The sequence below is a fragment of the Larimichthys crocea genome, chromosome XII, assembly GCF_000972845.2.
Source record: "Larimichthys crocea isolate SSNF chromosome XII, L_crocea_2.0, whole genome shotgun sequence".
In the NCBI taxonomy this organism is placed as follows: domain Eukaryota; kingdom Metazoa; phylum Chordata; class Actinopteri; family Sciaenidae; genus Larimichthys; species Larimichthys crocea.
In genome coordinates this window covers 10,108,568-10,130,187 of record NC_040022.1, presented here as the reverse complement: position 1 = coordinate 10,130,187, position 21,620 = coordinate 10,108,568, and the positions used below count along the sequence as shown (strand labels likewise).

Sequence of the window (21,620 nt, the reverse complement as noted above, 5' to 3'; positions counted from 1 at the left end):
ATGTGTCTTATTAGTATATTATTACTCTCACTTCTCATTCTTATTCACATTTTATTTTTGGTTGCTTTTTGACAGTCGGATTTGTATCTTGATACACATCACTTTATTTTATTATTATTATTATTTTATTTACATTTTTTAAACACATACCTGAATATTAGAGCTCCTGCTAGTGCTCTGTAGACTGGACTTGATTTACAACAAGCATTGTACAACAATGATGGTTTGTTACTCCTGTTCTTCTATTTGCACTATTTAAGTCAATCGAGTCAATCAGAGTGCTCCAGTCTCCTTTCATTCATAAATTACCAGTACTTTACTCCAAATACTAGCTATTAGAAATGCCATTCAAGCCCAGTGTAATAGACAACATATGAAAACGTGTCATATCAGTTTTAAGTACAGTATATGGGATTAAAATTATTCACTGAAAATCCTAGACAAAATTGTAAAAAAAAAAAAAACTTGCAGAGAGAAGTACAAATATGAACTACAGTTTAATGTACAATGTTTCCATCTTGTTCAGGTCAAAGCAGACTGGATATTTTCACCCTCTGTTGTTTTGAAAGATGCCTATGCAGTAAATGATGTCAGGTTACTTGACTTCTGTGAATATCCTGAATTTTTACTCTGCACTGGCCAGATTGCATTGTGTGTGTTACAGTGCCACCTACTGACTGGATAGGAGTTTGACGTCTCTACCAAATTTGAATCCTCTGATCTATATGTGTAAAACGTACATATACTGCAAATTAAATACATTCATACTAGTTGTAAGTATCTCTCTTTGTTTAGAGTTACATCCAGGGTTCAAGTTATAATCTGAACTTTAAATAACAGGCAGGCAGGCAGGCAAAGGCAATGCCAGTGACCTGAGAAAAAAAAAACTGCTGGACCAAGTGCACATACACAACAGATGTCAAGTTGATCTTCAGTTGACAGTTTAATATCAGTGCTAAGGAGACCACAGACCCTCTTGTTTAACATAGAAATATACAACCTTAATATATGTTTGGTAAATTCCTTTACTCCATTACTCATCCTAGGGGTTCAGGAACAACATCAATATATCTGTGTTGGACCTCCACTAAGATTTCTATCAGATGTATAAATGTCAAACTGATGAAGTGCACAATGCCTTAAACTACCAACAAAATGCAAATTAATGCTTGTTTCCATGGACCTTTCTAGTCTTCTGACCACTTAAAGAGGTTTGATAGGTTCAGTCTGGTGATGGACAAATGAAGCTTTTGTGAAGCACTAAACCACTTGAGCCAGATGTTTCGAAAATGGGTTCATTACTCGAAGCTTCAGTTACAGTGGTCTCTCCTGGTGAAGTGCCAAGCTGTAGTCAAATTAGGCAGGCTCGTTGGTGGACAGGAAGTTTTTAATTACATACATACGCATCCGCACACACACAGACAGACTGATTATCATGTTCAATTGACAAATAAAGATCAGTGAGAGAGATGAGAGGATTAATGTGTGTATTGTGTTATTGAGGAGAGTGCTGGGAAAATATGACATAGGTTTAGGTGGTAAACCTATGACATAGGTGTCACGGCTGGAACAAAGGCTTAAAGTAAAAAATATATATATTTTATTATCAAAGTACAACAGAAAATCACTCACTGGGAGGAAAACACTAAATACTCCAAGAAAACAAAAAACCACTCAAGGGAGGGAAAACCTACTAACAAACTCGGGGGAAAAGGTAACAAAGGGGAAAAGGTAACAAACGAAAAACTCTTATGAGGGAAAAATCTATGAAAATGCAAAGGCTGGACAAAGTAACAAAGCAAAATACAAAACCTGAGAAGACACAAACACAAGACAAGAACTTTGACGAGACTAGGGTAAGGAGCTGGTTCTCTGGCACAAAGGACAAGAAGAACTGGCAACAGACAAAGGGAGACGCAGACAATATATACACAGGGTAAACAGGTAGAAACAATCAGGGCGGGGAAGACAATCAGACCGATGACACATGAGGAAGGGCAAGTGACCTGAAACGAGAGGAGAGGTATCTTTCAAAATAAAACAGGAAATGACAAGCAACATTGACACAAGACAACCTAAACATAGCGAGCTTTATTAGTCATGACAATAGGTGTGCTTGTGTAACTATGGCAGAGGGTGATTATGTAGGATGAGGGGTGGGATTGAGATACATTATTTTTTCAACAGTTTTTTGATTGAGTCAGTTTCTTTTTTTTTTTTTTTGCTCACAATTTCTCCACTTTTTGAAAACACTCGCTCACAATGAACTGATGAGGCTGGTGTGCATGAAAAATAGTTTTTCCAGTTTAAAAAGGTGTCTCAACCTGTCACCTGTCAGAACCGAGATGAGACAGTGCCAGTGAATTACCTGATTGGACCGCGAACCAGTCAGGTGATTATGGAGGCGTAGGGAACAGACACATGGTCAACGCGATGCCAATTGTGCTTTAATAAGTGGAAACACTGAAAACGAGACATTGCCACTGAAAAAAAAACGATGGTAATAAAGATGAGAAGAACAAGCAAGTGCCATCGCAGAGTACTAGCAGCAACTGCGGCGGGCTAGCTAGCCAGTCTCCACAGTGGTTCATTTCTGAGATTGAAGGACGTCTAAATAGGATTTCTGAAACGATGGAAAAGATTGCCAAAGACAACGAAGCTATTGGACACCGAGTAAAGAGCATCGAGAGGAAGCAATGTGAGTTTGATGACTCGCTATGACTACAAAAGGCGAACTGAGTGTCCTGAGGGAACAACTGGACGACCAAGAGAACGAGGCCGTAGGAAGAACCTGAGGTTGGTTGGCTTTCCAGAAGGAGTGAAGGGGAAGGACACAGTGGCATTTATACAAGAATGGCTACCCAAGGTGCTTGACTTGGAAGGGGAAACTTTTGAAGTGGAGCGTGCTCACAGGTCTCTGCTACAACAGCGAGTAGATGGCACCAGACCCCGCACCATTGTGATCCAGCTGCTCCGCTTCTCTGACACGGTCAAGATGATCAAGGCAGCCTGGAGTTCATTACAATACAGCAACTTGACCATAATGATATTCAGAGATATGTCAACTGCCTTGTACAAGAAGAGGAAAGCCTTTGTGCCACTGAAAAGGAAACTCAAAGAAAAAAACATCACTTTCAGACTACTGCACCCAAACACTTTCTCAATGGATCTGGAGGGACGGCGTACCTTCACAACGCCACAGGCTGCTGAAAACTATCTTAAGAAATATCACCCAGATGTGCTAATGACTAATACACTACACGCTAAACTGGATTACACATCTCATTCCTGTTCCGTGACTTGCAGGGACCTATAACAGCGACGGATGGACAGGATTGATCTCTGATGGCCGGGGAAACTTCTTTTCCTACCAGCGCAATTTTACTGCTTAAAAGCACTTGAGTAACATGGACCTGTTTGGCCTGAGGACTTTCGTGTTGGCTCTTGTGGGATTGGTTGTCACTCTCCTTTTTTGGACACTGTTCAAACTTGTTCATCTCCATCGTGGAACCCATTTTGTGCTCTAAAGTATGTTCATAAAATGTTCAGAAACACTATAGTTAAGGCAGACATGCTCTATGCTACTATAACTGCCAGTTAACGTGATCCAATCCCTGACAAACCAAAATAGACCATTGTCCACTACCTCACTCTGGTATTACTTTGCTCTAATTTTTATTTTCACTTTTTCGTTACATTGACATGATTTTCAACCATCTTTAAATTATTATTTGAAATTCCACTATAGGATGACTCTGTATTATAAGCATCACTTGTTGTTTTTATTACACTTGTATATGTTTTTTAATGGACCAGAGGGCGGTTTGTTCAGTTACCAATAATAGTAATAATAATACCTAAAGGGTCTGTTAATTACAAGCTTTTGGCTTTGTGGTTTTATGTGTAATTTGAAGTCCTTCCTCTGTGTTATTATGGGGAATTGTTCCATAGTATAATATGCTTACATTGTTTCCTCATCTTAAATTATTGTATTTTTTTGTTGTGAACTTGGCTTAATGGCTAATAGATTACTTAATTGTTTAGAAATTGCTGAAGTCAAAGGTCAATGGTGAGGTCAGGAAGGTTGTTCAGGAGCCTCTGATGTCTTATGCTGTATTATTTATTGATGCTTGATCAAGGAGAATTAGAGACACTCTCAAAGTTCATCATACGTGTCTGAGTCGGTCTCACATTTTACCCAACTCGTGCTGGTGGATAAACTTTAAACCCAAAGATCACACCCCAAATACTACACGCCCAGAATTAGCCAAAGAGAATGTCTTTACCCATGGAGGTGTTATTGTCAACACATTCTAGTCTGGAGACACAGATGTCTGTTTACACAGATTGGAACGTCTACGGCAAGCTATCTGTTATGCCTAAGAAGGCAGCAATAGGTCTCTTCGACCCTGGCAACCAGTGCTGAAATATGGTGGCACCTAGTCAAAGACAAACAATTACCATATTTTCGGGCTATAAGGCACATTTAAAATAATTTAATTTTCTTAAAAATCAACAGTGCGCCTTATAATCCAGTGCACCTTATGTAATAATTCTGGTTGTATTTACTAACTTCGAACCGATTTTATGTGGTACACATTACTGTAGGCTACCGTGGTCAGGAGCCTCGCAGAGTAATACGGATGGCTTTTTCCACGAATCTCCGTCACTACTGATCTACGACTCCATGCGCGCCCATCTCGCTGATACTGTCAAAACCCAAGTGAAGCAAACTAATTCGGTGCATGCCATCATTCCGTGTGGATTAACCAAAGAACTCCAACCGCTAGATATTGGTGTCAACAGGTCATTCAAAGTTAAAGTGCGAGCTGCATGGGAGCGTTGGATGACAGAAGGCAAACACGCATTCACAAAGATAGGGAGGCAACGGCGGGCGAGTTACGCCACTATCTGCCAATGGATTGTGGATGGGCTAAGGTATCAGTCTCAAGTGTCGTCTGAGCTTTTACGAAGGCCGAGATATTGTGAATTAGTTGAATAAAGTTCGACCTACCTGATACATGTTTTGTTTCACTTATTGCGCCTTATAATCAGATGCACCTTATAATCAGATGCGCTTTATAGCCCAAAAAATAGGGTAATATTGCAGAGGACGTCAAAGTCCACACGTGACTTTGCGTAACCTAAAGATAGAAATTTCCATAACAACAACAAGTTGATCTTTAGTTGACAGTTTAATATCAGCACTGAGGAGACCACAGACAATGTCCTTGAACATAGAAAGATACAGCCTCAGTTAACTTTTGGCTCAGTTCACATCTGGAAACCCTTTACATTTCTGTGGACATCCTCCGTGGTCACTCTAATCAGCATTTAGGGTCCCTAACACTCTTTTACACTACATATCACATTCACCTACTGTATTCACACACAAACTCAAGAGCAATTTGGTGGTTCAGTTGGTTGTAAGTAAGTTAGTTCAGTATCTTGCCCAAGGACACTTTGACGTGCAGACTGAGGAGCCAGAGTCTTCTGAATAGTGGACAGTCACAGCTGCCCCACTTGGACTAAGCAAAAATACATTGTGAATAAAATATGATGCTGTTTAACCAAAATCAGGGAATAAAGTTGTGCTTTTGTTCAGTAAACTTTGAGGCCTGGCCAAAGATGAATGTAGCAACTTATTTATCGGTGGGTAAACTCTGAGCTCAGAGTTTTTTTTTTTAAACTGACAGTGAAATGCTGCTCTCTATTTTTGGAGCATGTAGCCAGGAATTACAAATGAGCTAAGAACGAGCTAATATAAAATACTGTATGCTTGTATTGTATGGATCATTTGAAATGTGGCACAATAACTGTAATATGGATAATCCCACAGGTTCAAATGTCTCACATGCACATTTAAATCTAAAATTAATTTGCATATTCTAGAACACTTAACTATAAAGCACCATGATGTCATAACATTCTGTGTTCCACCACAGTATAAGAAGGGTACACTTGTTGGTTCTACATTCACTGACTCTGAAGTTATTGTGTCTGAAACCATTTTAACGTCATAATAGTCGTGAATCTGCAGTTATTGTGTTTGAAACCACTTTAACATCATAATAGTCTAATAATCTACAGACAAGATGAAGAATCGCCGTTCATGTGCTCGAAGTAAGTGAGAAATCTAGTCAGAAATCTGCAGTCACTCCTGTTAATGAGTGAGCATTATTTCAGAAGTATCTGAGATTTAAGTCTGTACTGTGATGATGAAAAATTTCAAACTGTTGGTCAGTTGTCTGCAATTCACAGCAAACTGATGTTTCAATGTGTTTTTCTCATTTGCAGAGGCCAAGACCTGCACGACGCAACAAAGTGCAGTGCCTGCATTAGATGGCAGAACTAAAGGAGCCAAAAGGGAGGCCAGTCCTGATGTGAACAGCAGCAGAAAAAGAATTAGGGTGCATAAATCTGAACCCCAGACGGCCTCTGAGTATAATCTCTGCAAGAGATTATCAAAGAGGAAAGGCAGAGAAGATGAAGAGGGACAATCAAGTCAAAGTGAGTGTATCCTGACAAAGATCATTAGGCTGAAATGGCTGATCATTAGGCTGAAATGACTGATTATTCTGCTTAAATAATTGTAAAATATGAAATCAGTTTCTAGAACATATGTTCAGGTTTAGTAGATTCATTATTACAGAAAACACCGAAATTTACATCCACCTCGGCATTGGTACATTGATTTTAATAGACTTCAGTTCACCTGTGTTACAAAGAAAAACATCACTGTAGTGGTATCTAGTGGCAGATGTTTTATCCACATTTTGAGCTCACTGCATCAACCAGTGGCAAAAACAGTGCCCTGCAAAGATCAAATAATCCACCAGACACACTGAGGGTGGTTTCTCTTGAACTGTTTGCTTAGTAATAGATCTATTGACAGTGGGGCCTGTGGGCTAATCTAGATGTTGCTTTTCATTTAATGCCGTGAGCATCACAAACTTAAATCCATTTACCTCCACTGTATTTGGGTAGCCATAGTAATCTCATGTCTCATGGACAGATACCCCTAGATGACCACAAAAAACATTTTTTTAATGACTGAACTATTTTTTGTTTACCCCTGGTTAAAAATCTTTATGCTAAGCTCGACTAACCATATCTCATCTCCAGCTACACTGACATGTTCATTTCCTTAAAATGATAAACTGCTCTTTTAAATAAGTAATTGAATTATGTAATGTGGTGACTGCCATCCAGCTGATCTTGAAATATCTGTGTTTTTCTGATCTGTAGAGACCAACAAAAACTGTGACAAAGTGCCAAGGAGCAAGAAAACCAAGAAGCTGGACCCAAAATCTGAGTTTGAGGCAAAATATGCACAGCACAATGCACTTGGCGAAGGAGGCTTTGGATTGGTGTTTGCTGGTTATCGAAGAACAGATAATTTACCTGTAAGTGTCACACACACACACACACACACACACACACACACACACACACACACACAGAGTATCATCTGAAAGTGCTAACCGAAGTCTTGTTTGTGTCTTGCAGGTAGCGATCAAACACATCCCAAAAGATAAAGTATCCTGCACTGAAGTAAGTGAGCAACACCAATAGTTGAAACGTGCTGTGTTCATCACTGCACTCAGTTATGAAACATAATATTAATGAATTATCTATGAATCAGTGGAGCTTCTCTTCCTCACTTTCCACTTTGTTGTGATGTTTCAGGACTACAAAGGACAGAGGCTCGCAGCAGAGGTTGCAGTTATGCTGAAACTTGGGAATGGAAAAGAAGGATCAGTTGGGACTTCAGCACCGGTATCCCTACTCGATTGGTATAATACGGACGAGGAGCTGATCCTGGTGCTGGAGAGACCGGTCCCTTCAGAAGACCTCTTCGAATACATTAATAACAAAGAAGACGACCTAGATGAGAAGGAGGCCAAGGTAAGCTGCTGGAGGATCTTTGTGAAGATGCATGTGTTTAAAGCCTTTTCCACTACCGGAGTTTAACATATAGCCATTGTCACAGCTAGACAAAATGTGCAATGGAAACACTAAGCAGAACCTAGAACCAAAGTGTTCTCCAAACTTAAAGTCATTGGAAGCTCCATGTTATGGGTAGAGTTCCTGAAGAGGAAAAGTTCAGGCCATGTTGGCAGAACCCCAATTGGAATTGAAATCTCTGGCTTAAAGCAATTTTCTTTGCAATTTAGTCTGTATTTTCCATTTTTTATTCTGCAATTGTTTCTGTTATATTTTCTTCTATTATTGATTATGTTAACACTGTAATTGCTGAGATTTGGGAACATGGTGTCATCACTAAAGAGAAGTCTAAAACAGTAGGCAGTGTAGACAATGAGACAGGTTTTAAACAAAACTCCACACCAACTCATTGGGAAAAAAACAACATGACTCATCCTGCTGAAACTCTTGAGCATTTCAGCACTGCCATTCTTCAGCTTTGTATCAAAGCAGTTAGAGAGTACCACCCATGAAAAAATGTCAAACCACCATCTCTGAGTCCCTCTCCACTCTCTTTCTTTCAGATCATAATAAAACAATTGGTTGAGGCAGCAAAGCATCTCGAGGATAATTCGATCTTTCACCGGGACATCAAGCCAGAAAACATCCTGATCGAGACCGGCTCAGATGTTCCGCAGGTTCGACTCATTGATTTTGGGCTGAGCTGTTTCTTCAAGAAAGAGTCATCTTTCAGTGTCTTCTGTGGTAAGAACTTTCTAGTCCTGCTCTTTTCTGATACTTTTACATTCAAACAAAGCTTTTACTCATCCTCACGTCCTGTGTGTGTATTCCAGGTACCGCTGAGCACATCCCTCCAGAGTGGTACACGACCTCTGTCTACAAGCCTGGCCCCACCACAGTGTGGCAGATGGGTGTGGTCCTGTATGAAATCCTCCACGACTCATTTGATACCATCAAGTTCTTCAAAGACGAGCTGGATATCAACGACAAGGTGTCCAGTGGTAAGAAAAAATGACTATCAGCAAATCTCTCAGCAGATACAATACCTGTTCATTCTGATGGATCACTGTAGTCACCTTCACCTTTGTTTTTCATCATTCTCAACAGATTGCATGGATTTCTTGGGAAAGTGTTTGGATAAGGACCCTGAGCAGCGTCCCACTTTGGAGCAGCTCAGGCTTCACTCATGGCTCATTTAAACCAGCTTGGGTCACTTTGGGGAGATACTAGTTTGCATGTTCTCCCCATGGGGGTTTTCTCCTGGTGCTCAGGTCCCCCCCCACAGAAAATACTGAAACAAAAAAAAACTCACTGCACTGCTTGCTCCATGCCACTTGAGACCAAGAAGTTCCTCTGAAACAAGCTGAGAATCAACAACAAGTAAGAAAAAAAAGAAAACACTCAAGAACACACAAGAATGTTCCTTTTAGTTCCCATCCTGATCACTGTAGCCGTCGCCTTCACCTTTCTTGTGCTTCTTTCTTAACAGATTGTCAGGATTTCTTGTGAACGTGTTTGAAAGACCCCGAGCAACAACCCACCCTGGGGCAGCTCAAGCTTCTCCAATGGCTCACATATACTATAGCTGGTCTTTAGTCTGAAAGTCAGAACAGACACTTGAAATACAGGTGCTAATTCTGCTCTTTCTATTTCCAAATGGAAACACGGAAACACATGGGCATGACGCTGCTGCTGATGCTGATGATGCTGCTGATGCTGCTGCTGATGCTGATGCTGATGATGCTGCTGATGCTGATGTTGCTGATGCTGATGATGCTGCTGATGCTGCTGATGATGCTGCTGCTGATGCTGCTGCTGATGCTGATGTTGCTGCTGATGCTGATGCTGCTGATGCTGCCGATGCTGCTGATGTTGCTGCTGATGCTAATGCTGCTGCTACTGCTGCTCATGATCACCTGCTGTGCGGTTGCTAAGCTACCACCACAACACCCTACCTCAAATGTTTTTCCTGGTTCTTCCAATGTTGTTTCCATTGATTGTTAATTTCCTTCCATAATTAAACTTTTGATACTTGTGCTTTTATTTCCACCTCCTCTTTCTTTACTGTCTCCTTAGCAATTTTATCTGCTTTTTCATTCCCTTGTATCCCTAAGTGAGCTGGATCCCACATGAACCCTCACTGTGAATGTGAATGTCTACCTGAAACATCAGTAATATTCTTGCATATTAATATGGATGCTGGTCCATTGTATTTTTTTTATTATTATTTATATTTAGGATAGAACAAGTAATCATGAGTAGAATAAGAATAGGGCACAGCAATCTGAACAGCACACTTTTCATTATAGGCAAACATCCAACTGGGCAATGTAACTGTGGGCAAGGGAAACAGTAGAAGAACATATACTAATATCATGTCCAAGGTATGACAGAGTACAGGGCTGTGAAGTTAGGAACAGTGGGAAATGAAATTAATAGTGTGATAGAGTGTGGAAAATCTAGGGAGGCAAAAAGAGTTATTTTGAGGTTTATTATCTCAACCGGAAGAGTATTTGAAGTAGCTGTGCTTTTATTCTGAAAACACCCTCTCCGTCCGCCAGAACGAAAATAGTACTTCCGGTCCCAATTTGTAAGGCGGAACAAGCGGCGGCCCTGTGGAGGGAACAAAGGACGACTGAGTGAGTGTGTTTACGCTGTTTTCAGCGGAATTGTCTGAAAATGTTCCAGTTTTATCATTGCGTAACGTTTACGTAAAAACGACTTTGGGTGCAGCCGTTTGGCCGCCAGCTAACTCGGCTAGTAAGGCTAACTAATTAGCTCCATGTGCGGAGCTTGTATTGTCCGTTAGCCTAGCTGCGTTAGCACGGTTTATTCAAACGTCTTGCGGACTTTACACACTTCACAGGTGTGAAGGAGCCGCCTCGAAGACAGGTTTCGAGTGTTTGCTGGTTTGTAGAAATATTTAGCATCGAAATTCATTGTGCCAGAACTAAAATTCTGCATTATTTTAAGGCAAATCGTCTCTTTGTGTTGTGTGCGGGTTTTCCTCGAAGGCCAGGCCGGGTGAGCGAGCTGTGTGAGCGCCGTCAGCTATTGTTGTCATTAATCGTTATTCGGGCCTTCTCGGTCATTTACCGACGTCTGGAAGATATTTAGTGAAGCAAACTAACGTCAGCAGCAGGTTGGTTGTCGTTCAGCTAATGTGTCTGGCTCATTTTTTTTTTCTCATGTTTTCTTTTTCAGGTCAATCAATATGGAAATACCCCCCTCTCCTTAGCCCCATCTCCAGCCACGATGTCAAGTAAGCAAACACTCACGGTGTTAATAGTGAAACACTTTTTGCTACGTTTTAGTGTCTAACGGGAGCAACCTTGTTTGAATTGGGGGAATTTGCACTGTCCATGTACATCCAATGAAAGAGCTCAGTCTATTATATAGGATCTGTAAGATTAGTTTTCTCAAATTATACCAGAAAAAGCAGTTATTGCTGTGTTGAAGGCCTCCAGACCTCACTGATAAAGACGTTTGACACGCTATTCAAACTTTACAGAAGCACTTAAAAAAACCTAATCAAATCTGTGGTTTGTGTTTCCGCTGTTCCCGTGTCCAACAGCTCTGGTTTGGTTCAAATACACCATTAGTTCAGCACGGAGAAACAGCTTAAGATGAGATAGACTTTCATGATCCCACTCTGGGGAGATTAATTTGTGACAGCAGCGGCTGATGTGAAAGTACTCACAAGGGAGAAATAAACAGAAGAAAGTCAAAGTCATGCTGTTGTTAAAGAGTGTGTACCTGTGGGAACACGTGGACTACACATATTTGAACAGCTAAAACCGAACACACCGTGTCAGTAACATTGCCTGTAAATGATAAATTATTTATGTAAATATCACTTACACTCATACTGTGCATACTGTATATGCCAAATATTGTCCTCCTTACGTCAGCCTACTGTACAGTCTGTTTATCATGTCATCCCTGCACTGTGCTCCACTGCACCAAATTATTGCACATTTCTACACAGTGTAAAAAATGTTGTCCTTGTTGGTAGATAGACTTTATTGATCCCCGAAAGGAAATTCTTTAATTGCAGCAGCATTACAAGTAACACTATGTACAGGCTTGAGGTAAAAATGGTAACACAGTATAAGTAGAATCAATAAACTCTGGGGAGGAAGAACATATGGTTCTACCTCTACAAAATATACATAAGAAAAATATACTTATGTGCAATAACTTGTACAAATGTGCGTCCCTTATGTCCATGAGCTCAACTCTCTGCACAGAGGGAGCCATTGAACAAAGATAACAGTTGGTAGGGGTATGAATGTTTACTTGTCAAGTTCTCTGTTTTTGTTTTTTAACTGTGTCTATATATGTTTGTACTATGAGAGCAAAGTGTTAAAGTGATTCAAATTTAAAGTTCCTAGTTAACTTATTGAATTTACAATATTATGAAGGGAAAAAAATGTACACCAAACCCTTATGTTTCTATGGAAACGCACACAGTGGGTTGTTATAATAACTAATGTCTTTTTCTTCTTTGCACAGAACGACCATCCTACGCCCCTCCCCCTCCCCCCGCCCCGACAACAGTAAGTGTCCGGCTCTGCTCTGCTCTCAGCTCTTACTGTGTATCGGCCGAGGGGGTCACGATAGCTCTGAGCGCTCCGTTCAGTACCTCTCCATCTTTCTCTCTCTTGCTCTCCTCCTCTCTTTCTCTGCATTTCTTTCATTTAAACTGATTTCCTCTGTGCGAACACACGGAGGTAGCCACAGATCCGTTTAGCTCTCCGTCATCGCTCTCACTCCTGCCTTTTCCTGTCACACCACCACCACTTATCGACGGCCTCGTGCAGAAGAGGCCGATGTGCCTCGTGTGCTTGAAGAAGCTTTTTTTATTATTGCCACTGGGGAAGAGGTTTAAAATCTGATTGAAGACCTGTTCAACATTTCAGAGCACGTGTGTACAGTTGTAGAATCAACATGCTTGTTTTAATGTTTTTATTTCCTTCCATGCAGCAGCAGGCACAGCATCAAGCTGAAATGTAACGGTGTAGACTTATTAAATGCAACCTAGAAGGGACGATGTGAACTCGCTGCAAAGTCCTGATTTACATACAGCATTTACATATTGTGCACTCATGCTGAAGCCAGCCTGCCGACCAGTTGCCTTTTCTTTGCCTTGCATGATGACGCCATGGAAAACAAACAAGCAAAACGAGATACATTTAGTTTCACGTTTTCCCCTTTTTCACTTATTTATGTTTATCCCTATTCCTCCTCTTGTTTGTGAGCCATTTCTCATTCGTGTTTTGTCTCATTTGTCTTCCATCAGCAAATGCCTTCCACCCCAGGGTTTGTGGGCTACAACCCTTACAGCCATCTGGCCTACAACAACCTCCGACTGGGAGGGAGCTCCGGAGGCTCCAGCAGGGTAATGAATTGATGGAGGGATTTTTAAAAAGAAAAGACAGAAGAGGGGATGTGTGCAGGTTAAATGGGGAGGGTATCAAAAAACTGTCTTGGGCTAAATATTTCTTAATAATTTGGGTTTTAGATGAGATGGGAGTCATTGTGTTCACTTTATACATTTACAGCTCCCACAGTTTGTTTTTCAAACAGTCACCATCATTTCTCCAGTCACGTAGTTGTAGTTGGGCTCAGTGCATGACGCAAACCGTTCTGTTTGGCTAACACGTTTGGCTTCCAGGCTACTCATTAAGACTATTTGTACCATCAGACTTCCATTAGTGTCTCTGCTATATATTCGTGATCTCCTTGCATGGTGACGTGATTTTGGCAGCAGGACTGCTCATGTGACATGAGCACATTGTTGCAGTACTTGAGATCAGTCTTGGTCTGGAGACCTCCTTTTGACAGCCATGTCTCTGTCTCAGAACAAAACTCTGATAAGGGGATGACTTAAGCTGCAGAGGGGTAGAGGAGCTGTCTGGTCAGTTCTTAAAAAGGTTTTCTCCAGCAAAGCCCACATGAGATGAAATCGATCCCTTCTGCTCCAGTAGAATATGGACCATGTAAAACGTGCTGTTCCACCTCGTTGACACATTGTGGTGTTGACGTTTGGTTTTGAAATCTTGCTGGATTAACGCTACACATCGTCTAAAGATGGACATTTTTCTGTTTCATATTATCACAAAAAAACTTCCCATCATTTGAATGAAGCTTTGTGTCACAGATACTCACACAGAACAGATACAGTGCAGAACATTCACTGACTTCCAAATTTAAAAAAAAAAAAAACATTACTTTGCAAATGATGCCGCAGACCGGTCCACACAAGATACTTGAACGCCGCTAACCTCTTTTACCACCTCTGCATGAATCATATCAAACAGTACAGTAAACTGTAGCATACCAGATTAACCATTAAGCAGCAATATCCCACAGTTTTGACAGCCTGTGAGTTTGTTGTCCAGAACAATGAATTCAACACGTTTGTTCACCTTTGTTGTTGTTGGGCTGTCGTTGAGGTATTTATTACACAATGTTTGATTGCTGCTTGTGAAAAACCAAAACCATGAGTGAAATTTGCCGAGTTATTCATTGTTCTTTAATGTGTTAAAGACAAACATGATGTCTATTCAGTAATGGTTTGATTCCTTATCGTTGGTCCCTAAAATACCAACCATTAGGCGTCAACAGCTAACCAATACCAGCGAGAATATTTGGACCGGTTACGCATGCCGCTGTGTTATCGGCTTCCCCAGCTAACAGTCTGAGTCTGAAGCTCAGCTGGGACTATTTCCTTCAGAGGCAACAAACTGAAATATAAATGGTGTGATGCTACTCTTCAGTTTAGGCATACTACAGGAGAAGAGAAGACGGATGAGCCAAACATGGAGACAAGCTAAACCAGCAGCATATCTCAGAGATAAAAGCTCCATCATCACTAACTTTCATGTCACATTGTCAATGTGGACTGCAGGATACAGTCCGGTGTGCTCCTCATTCAGAGTCATGGGCCAACCTCGCAGAGAACTAGACCTGTGCAGTGGAGAAACGGGGCCTCAACGTCGTGTCTTGTATTTCGCCTTAATCCGCGTTAGATTAGGCATTCATACATGTACACGAGATGGAACGCATCATAAATGCATTCATCCAGCTGTAAAAAGCATTCAGGACCACTTGAGTTAGTTTGTCATGTCTGTAGTCGTCATACGCCTCTCCATCATCATCATAATCAGCTGATGGTTTTTTTTGTTTGTTTTTTTGTTTTAAATCTCTAAACCTGTCCTTTTTTCTTTTGTTCAACACCCCCTCACTCACCCTCTACTTCCCCCCTTTGTCCCCCTTATCTCCCTCTGTCTTCCTTCCACAGAACTCCTCGGGCATCACCGTCCCGAAGCCTCCCAAACCTCCAGACAAGCCTCTGATGCCTTACATGCGGTACAGCCGGAAGGTAAGCAGGAAGGTAAGACACCCATCCACGGTGTCTGCTTTTACTGCTTGTCCTCCCATCCCCTGAAAAGTTGCAGGGGTTTTAGGGTGGGAAACAGCCAAGCCATGACGCCTTCATCACCACCTCAACCACCTTGTGGAGACTCTCCACTCTGTTATCCCGTTGGCTTTTACAGTCCCGCTGTGTTTGTCAACGCTAAAGAGAAATTAAACATCTCTGTTTTCTTCTGCATGCATGCTCTGCTCCTGCCTTCATTTCCTCCCCCTTCGCGCTCGTCGCTTCGCTGCTTCTCTACTTTAAGAGCTCAAGTTTTACCATTGAATACAGCATAAAGACAAAATGTACTCATCGACATAAAACCGTAGAAAGATTTCATTCCATTCCATCCAGCACATTCAAAAATGCTGCAAGTAGAACTAAAGAGAACGGAAGCAGTTTCCAGGGGATAGTAATATATTGATTGACCTGAAGAAGAAAACATGAGAGAGGGAAAAAAAGTGATGAACACGGCTGGGGCACACTTGTTGCTATGCTTTGTGGCTCATGAGGTTACCTGCCTGTAAGTGGACTAAAGAAAGAGCTAAGATGTGAGCTTGTCCACACCTCACCCAGGTGTGTCCATCACTTTTTATTGTCCCATAGAAACACTTGAATATTTGCTTGTGTTTTCTCACTTTGCAGCATTTTTTTTGCAGTGGGTTAGCTCTGTGGACCACTGTAAATGTTTTACTGTTGGTCAATTAATAGATCTGGAGTTAAACTTCTTCTTTCCTTTGCACTTTCCCCCCTTTATTTCCTTTAGTTTCTTGTAGTGACCTAATGTACTGCTAACTTCAGTCGCCCTGTAGTGACTGCTTGTTGTTTTTGTTTGTGTGCGTGTGGGGCGATGTTTGTTTGCACATGCAAGGTATGGGACCAAGTGAAGGCGTCCAACCCCGACCTGAAGCTGTGGGAGATTGGAAAGATTATCGGAGGGATGTGGAGGGACCTGACTGATGAGGAGAAACAGGACTACCTGAATGAGTATGAAGCCGAGAAGGTGAGCTGAGGTTCAGGTCCACACCTGTAGACCTCCAGATACTGTGGACTCCTTAAAAGATGTTAACAAAATGATCATTTAATCATTTTTATCTGTTCCTACCCTCTCAGATCGAGTATAACGACTCTCTGAAGGCGTACCATAACTCACCAGCCTACCTGGCCTACGTCAACGCCAAGAACCGAGCCGAGGCCGCGATGGAGGAGGAGAGCAGGCAGAGGCAGAGTCGTATGGACAAAGGAGAGCCGTACATGAGCATCCAGCCCGCTGAAGACCCTGATGGTCAGTGTTAGATTCTTTTTATATCTCCAGTCTGTGTAACTGAAAGCGGTTAGGTGTCCTGTGTTGAATGAACTTTATTTCCTCCGTCCAGACTACGACGACGGTTTTTCCGTGAAGCACACGGCAGCCGCTCGCTTCCAGAGGAACCACCGGCTCATCAGCGACATCCTCAGCGAGATCGTAGTGCCTGACGTCCGCTCGGTGGTCACCACAGCCCGCATGCAGGTCCTCAAGAGGCAGGTCCAGTCTCTCATGGTGCACCAGGTAACACACACTGTTCTCTGACATACCCTATGTGAGCTGAGAGGAGCCCAGTAGCTACTTCGTTCGTGTAAATTTATTTTAGAGAATATTGTGCTGTGAACAAATGTCAGTCACTGATGAACCTTGGAGACAAACAGTCATGGTCTTGGCCTGTGTCTGCTGTGTTTCAGAGGAAGCTAGAGGCAGAACTGCTGCAGATTGAGGATCGCCACCAAGACAAGAAAAGACGCTTCCTGGAGACCACTGACTCATTCAACACTGAACTCAAGCGGGTACAGCCGTGCTTTATTTACCTAGAGACTGCTGAGTCATGAAGTTTTTATTCCTTACTCGTGTTTTCATCTGACTTTATACTAATTTGTCGACCAGCATCTTGTTCTTGCTTCAACTTGAGCTTAGTTTGTAAATGGAGAATCTTTTTAAGTGTTGTGCTTTTGTGTCTCCAGCTGTGCAGTCAGAAGGTGGAGGTGGACATGGAGAAGCTAGCAGCAGAGATGGCAGCCGCAGAGGAGGCAGCCAGGCGCCGGGCGGAGGAGAGGGAGCGCGAGGCGGCCGAGCAGGCGGAGAAAGCTGCTCAGCAGGCGCAGCAGGCTCAGCAGCAGCAACAGCAGCAGCAGGCGGAGGCTGCTGGAAACAAAGCAGCAGAGCCGACTGGAGCTAATGCTAACAGCGCAGCTAACCCCAGCTCAGGGACCAAGGAGGAGGAGAAGCCCACACCGATGGAGACAGGTACTGACGGTGTTTATGAAACCATACAGATACTAATGTATCCAAATCGCTCAGGATGTATGAAATGATGACAAAACATTAAAGTGATTTTCTCGTCCCTTCATTCTTTTCCCAGATGAGGCGGCGCCTACGGAGCCTTCTTCAGACTCCCAGCCCGCTCCACCTACTCCTTCTGACCCCCCATCTTCCTCCTCCGATAAAGCCACACCTCCCCCCGACCCCCCCAGGGAGAGCAGCACTCCTAGCAGCAGCGCCCCCAGCGAGGACAGCAACAACAGCATGCCTCCTCCCTCCTCAGATGGCCCCCCTGGACCAGCAGCAGCCCCCGACCCTCCAGCAGCCCAGGAAGCAAACTCCAGTGCGGCTAACCCCAACACAGCTGCTGCGACACCCCCACCTCCTCCCGCCTCAGAAGAACCAGCCCCTCCACCTCCACCACTACTGCCCTCCAACCAGAGCAGCCAACAGTATGATATGTAATGGTCAGTTAGTTACAGTGGTAGCTGTAGGAGCCACCCCCCCTCCACCCCCAGATGTGAACACCGTGGCGCTGTCAATGAAGTGCTGAATGGTCAATAAATAGTTAACATGTTTCCCACAGAGTGACGTAGGCCTTCCATCAGTCAGCCACCTAAGGATTAGAACAACCCAGCATGGCTAGCTTATGATGAGGGCAAGTGAAACATCACCAAAGAGTAACGACATTTGACCCGAGCCCCCTTTCCTAATCATGGGGGAGGGGGGCTCTAACATAACAGTCAGCAGTAACCCCGCTTGGCTGCGTGGATGTTATATACCAGTATCTAACTCAACACGTCTCATCACTGTTTGTCCAGCCATCCCAATCCATCTGTCAGTGTTCTTCTAGATGGCTGGTCCACATTCCCAACATTTGACCCTGGCTCTACAGGTCAGCCAAGAGTCATTCTACACAGGACTGCACCTTAGATTAGATTCTAATTATTTTCATGATCAATTAATTAATCATTAGTCTGTAAGAAATGACCCTAAGGTGACAAACTCTGACAGTAGAGAGGCTGAAGAACGTTTGTCTTTTATTTTTCACTCTTTTGGCTCCATAAAATGAATTGATTCTCACGACCGCTTGTTGTTTTTCTGTCAATCAACTCGACTAACCGTTTAAGCTATAATTCTACATCACTGTGCTACCGTGTGAAGGGCGCTCATCACCAGCCACGACATCGCTGCTGTTTTCAAGCAGCGCTGTTCCATTGAACTCGTGTTCGACACCAGGGAGGTGATTTCAGAAGGCATGCTGATGGCTGTTTGTTATCCACATAGTTCAGACTTAAAAACCTCAAATAATTCCCACTGTGTAGACTTTGTACTGTTGAATGTTTGACTCACACGTGTGTATATTGCTCAGTCTTGATGTATAAACTTTAATCAGCCCGTATATTTTTCTGACAAAGGAGCACAGCTGCAGTCGGGAGTTTGGGTTTATGACTTGTCTGAAAGCTCAGCGTACGTTCTGGTGATTTTTAAGGGCAACCTCGCATGAAAGGACCTCAACCTTTTCCCCCATTTAAAACCTCAGAATTTTGTAGTTTATCAGTTTGTGTGATTTGCAAAACTACTACTGTTACTTTGTGTTTTTAGAGATCTAGTGGAACCTTTAGATTAATATAATCAAGATCAGCCTTCGTATAAAACTTGTACTCTTGAATCAGACGCCATTTCTAACAGTTTTCAGTTGGTGTGTGTACGACACGTCTCGCGCTGACGCAGATGAGCGTTTTTCCAGGTCTGAAGTTCGTATGGAGATGAATTATTTGTGCACCCACATTCTGCATGCTCTACTAAATACTGACTGTAATCCTGCAAGCATTTGAACAATATCTGAAGTCTTTTGTCAGAGTTGATGATGAGGAAAGCTGATATTTGGAGGAAACCACGCAATGTGTCTCCATGGTGCTTTATTAAAAACTCTGGATGATAAAATGACTTGCATTGGGTATTAAAACATCTCCATCACATTTATGTAAAAAGTATTGACGCCAACTCAATTAGCATTTAATCTTTGAGAGCTTCTCTCCATGTTGAGGCTGTACTTATGTTTTTTTTTTTTTTGTTTAAGACTACGTTCCTTCTTTAGACTGCATATTCCTGTTGACACCACAAGCGTTTAACTTCAGCAGAGTAATGCACACGCTACCCTCATCCAAGTGTAACCTCAGTCACTTGTGCATTTAAAGGACTGTTTTCTTACTTGAATTGGACTGTTTTTAGTAATATGCCTCTGTTTTTTGCATCTTTCTTTTGTACTGTCTGAACTTATCTATCCAAATAAAGATAATTTCTCAGTCTTTTAAACTCTTCTTGTTTTTCTTTAAATAATTCTGGATTGTGTTCTAAGATTTTAGTTTAATATATATTTTTAGCATGGAAATATAAATATAAAAGCAAAGAAGACAAGTAAAGAAGCAGTTATGTATGGACACCCAAAGTGTTTAATGCTAAATAAATAAATAAATAACTATCTATATATAAGTAAATTCCAGACAATATGAAATGTAATCAAAGCAGCAAGAACTACATTTAGAACCTGTAGCTCACCTTTATTACCTGAGGTAAAGGATCCACACGCAACCAAAAATGTATATTTTCATGCTTTTTTCAGCTATAGATAACTATAACTATATAAAGATAACTGTCAGTTATCAGTTTCTCAAACTAGTGTATGTGGAGAAAATCACATATCAAATGTATCATGTTGTATAAATATAAAATAAATTAGGAGATCGCTTGAATGTAATTTAAGTAGATTTTGCTTTTTCTGTAATATTTTGTTTCAGTATTAGCCACAAAGCTCATCTCTGATCAGACTAATTTGGGTCTGTGATGTGAGATGGTGAAATAAAAAGGTTCAAAAAGTGCACATCATGGGGAAATTATTGTAATAATAATAATTATGACGTCATTATTAGTGATTATATCATGATATAAAATTACAAGATAACAGTAAAATGCAGCTTCTTCATACTTTCATATGAATAAATTAGTCATGTCATTCATTTCTGTGCCTCCGACTATCAAGTCAGGATGCAGTTTTAAGGACTAAAGCCTCTGCTGGCCACCAGGGGGCCCCCAAACATGGAGAAAGGAGGGTGATGACAGCAACCGCAACTGCAAAAACTAAAAGAATATATTTTGTATACTACGACGGAGTATTAGGGCCACATTAAAAAAATGGAATTAATTACGAGATTAAAGTCGTTATTAAATATGGCGAGAATTAATTACGAGATTAAAGTCGTAAATATTCTATCCTGTTGTTTTAGAGGAGGACATTTGTTAAAATGAGGGCCGTGGAGCATTTCGTGGAATTGTACTTTAGCATATGTATGAGCCAGATTGGTCATTTTCTGTGTTCATGAGTGTTGTACACATTTATGCCAGTAGGTGGCAGTATCTATTTAGGCCATTGTTTGAGTCTATATAGGTAGGTGGGTTAATCAGCGCAGGGGCGCACGCTGGGGAATCCATAGGGTTTTTGCCCGTGCCATGGCGTGTAGCGCTGCAGGTCAGAATTGTGTGTTTTTGTGAAAGTGAGTACTTTTGAGTGGGCTGTGTGTAGCCTAATAAACCTGCAACATAATCAGTAATGCTTGGACATTGGCTGTGTTATGCATTTACACCTGCATGCACCTACACCTACACTGGCACGCGTACAAGCCCTTTAAACCACCAGAATGCGCGGATAGTGACAAAGGGCCACTATAGCATAGGTTTCACAAACAAGGAGATACTTCATCTTTTGGCATCACATAGTTACGACGGAGTATTAGGGCCATATTTAATAACGGCTTTAATCTCGTAATTAATTCTCGCCATATTTAATAACGACTTTAATCTCGCAATTAATTCCATTTTTTTTTATTCAAATGTGGCCCTAATACTCCGTCGTAGTATACTGATGATTAGATACTAGAGTATAATAATAATAATATA

General features: G+C 41.8%; 2 protein-coding genes across 5 annotated transcripts; both read left to right on the top strand.

The window, feature by feature from the left end:
* The first annotated feature begins 5,953 nt into the window (after positions 1 to 5,953).
* Positions 5,954 to 9,996, top strand: LOC104929915 (serine/threonine-protein kinase pim-2-like). Of its 2 annotated transcripts, XM_027285077.1 has the most exons (9): positions 5,954 to 6,123; positions 6,298 to 6,510; positions 7,249 to 7,406; positions 7,510 to 7,554; positions 7,690 to 7,908; positions 8,511 to 8,691; positions 8,781 to 8,948; positions 9,055 to 9,327; positions 9,437 to 9,730. In XM_027285077.1, exons 1-8 carry the CDS (start codon positions 6,096 to 6,098, stop codon positions 9,144 to 9,146), a joined length of 1,104 nt encoding a protein of 367 aa, XP_027140878.1. In that variant the 5' UTR covers positions 5,954 to 6,095; the 3' UTR covers positions 9,147 to 9,327; positions 9,437 to 9,730. The 2 variants fall into 2 exon arrangements, with proteins under 2 accessions (XP_027140878.1, XP_027140879.1); XM_027285078.1 differs by lacking the exons at positions 9,055 to 9,327; positions 9,437 to 9,730 and adding an exon at positions 9,883 to 9,996 and having other exon boundaries at positions 8,781 to 8,938.
* A 466-nt stretch (positions 9,997 to 10,462) lies between these two features.
* LOC104929908 (SWI/SNF-related matrix-associated actin-dependent regulator of chromatin subfamily E member 1-like) lies at positions 10,463 to 19,975 on the top strand. Of its 3 annotated transcripts, none has more exons than XM_019256229.2 (11): positions 10,463 to 10,586; positions 11,152 to 11,209; positions 12,463 to 12,506; positions 13,250 to 13,348; positions 15,254 to 15,334; positions 16,242 to 16,373; positions 16,484 to 16,655; positions 16,747 to 16,919; positions 17,090 to 17,191; positions 17,366 to 17,648; positions 17,764 to 19,975. In XM_019256229.2, exons 2-11 carry the CDS (start codon positions 11,203 to 11,205, stop codon positions 18,126 to 18,128), a joined length of 1,458 nt encoding a protein of 485 aa, XP_019111774.1. In that variant the 5' UTR covers positions 10,463 to 10,586; positions 11,152 to 11,202; the 3' UTR covers positions 18,129 to 19,975. The 3 variants fall into 3 exon arrangements, with proteins under 3 accessions (XP_019111774.1, XP_019111773.1, XP_027140877.1); XM_019256228.2 differs by having other exon boundaries at positions 15,254 to 15,346; XM_027285076.1 differs by lacking the exon at positions 10,463 to 10,586 and adding an exon at positions 10,634 to 10,856 and having other exon boundaries at positions 15,254 to 15,346.
* The last annotated feature ends 1,645 nt before the right edge of the window (positions 19,976 to 21,620 follow it).

Coding starts and splice junctions, on each gene's coding strand:
- LOC104929915 (XM_027285077.1), top strand. CDS start 6,096: ATGAAGAATCGCCGTTCATGTGCTCGAA. Junction 7,555..7,689: donor ATAAAGTATCCTGCACTGAA/GTAAGTGAGCAA, acceptor GTGATGTTTCAG/GACTACAAAGGACAGAGGCT. Junction 7,909..8,510: donor TAGATGAGAAGGAGGCCAAG/GTAAGCTGCTGG, acceptor TCTTTCTTTCAG/ATCATAATAAAACAATTGGT.
- LOC104929908 (XM_019256228.2), top strand. Junction 13,349..15,253: donor GCTCCGGAGGCTCCAGCAGG/GTAATGAATTGA, acceptor TTCCTTCCACAG/AACTCCTCGGGCATCACCGT. Junction 16,656..16,746: donor GCCCGCTGAAGACCCTGATG/GTCAGTGTTAGA, acceptor TCCTCCGTCCAG/ACTACGACGACGGTTTTTCC.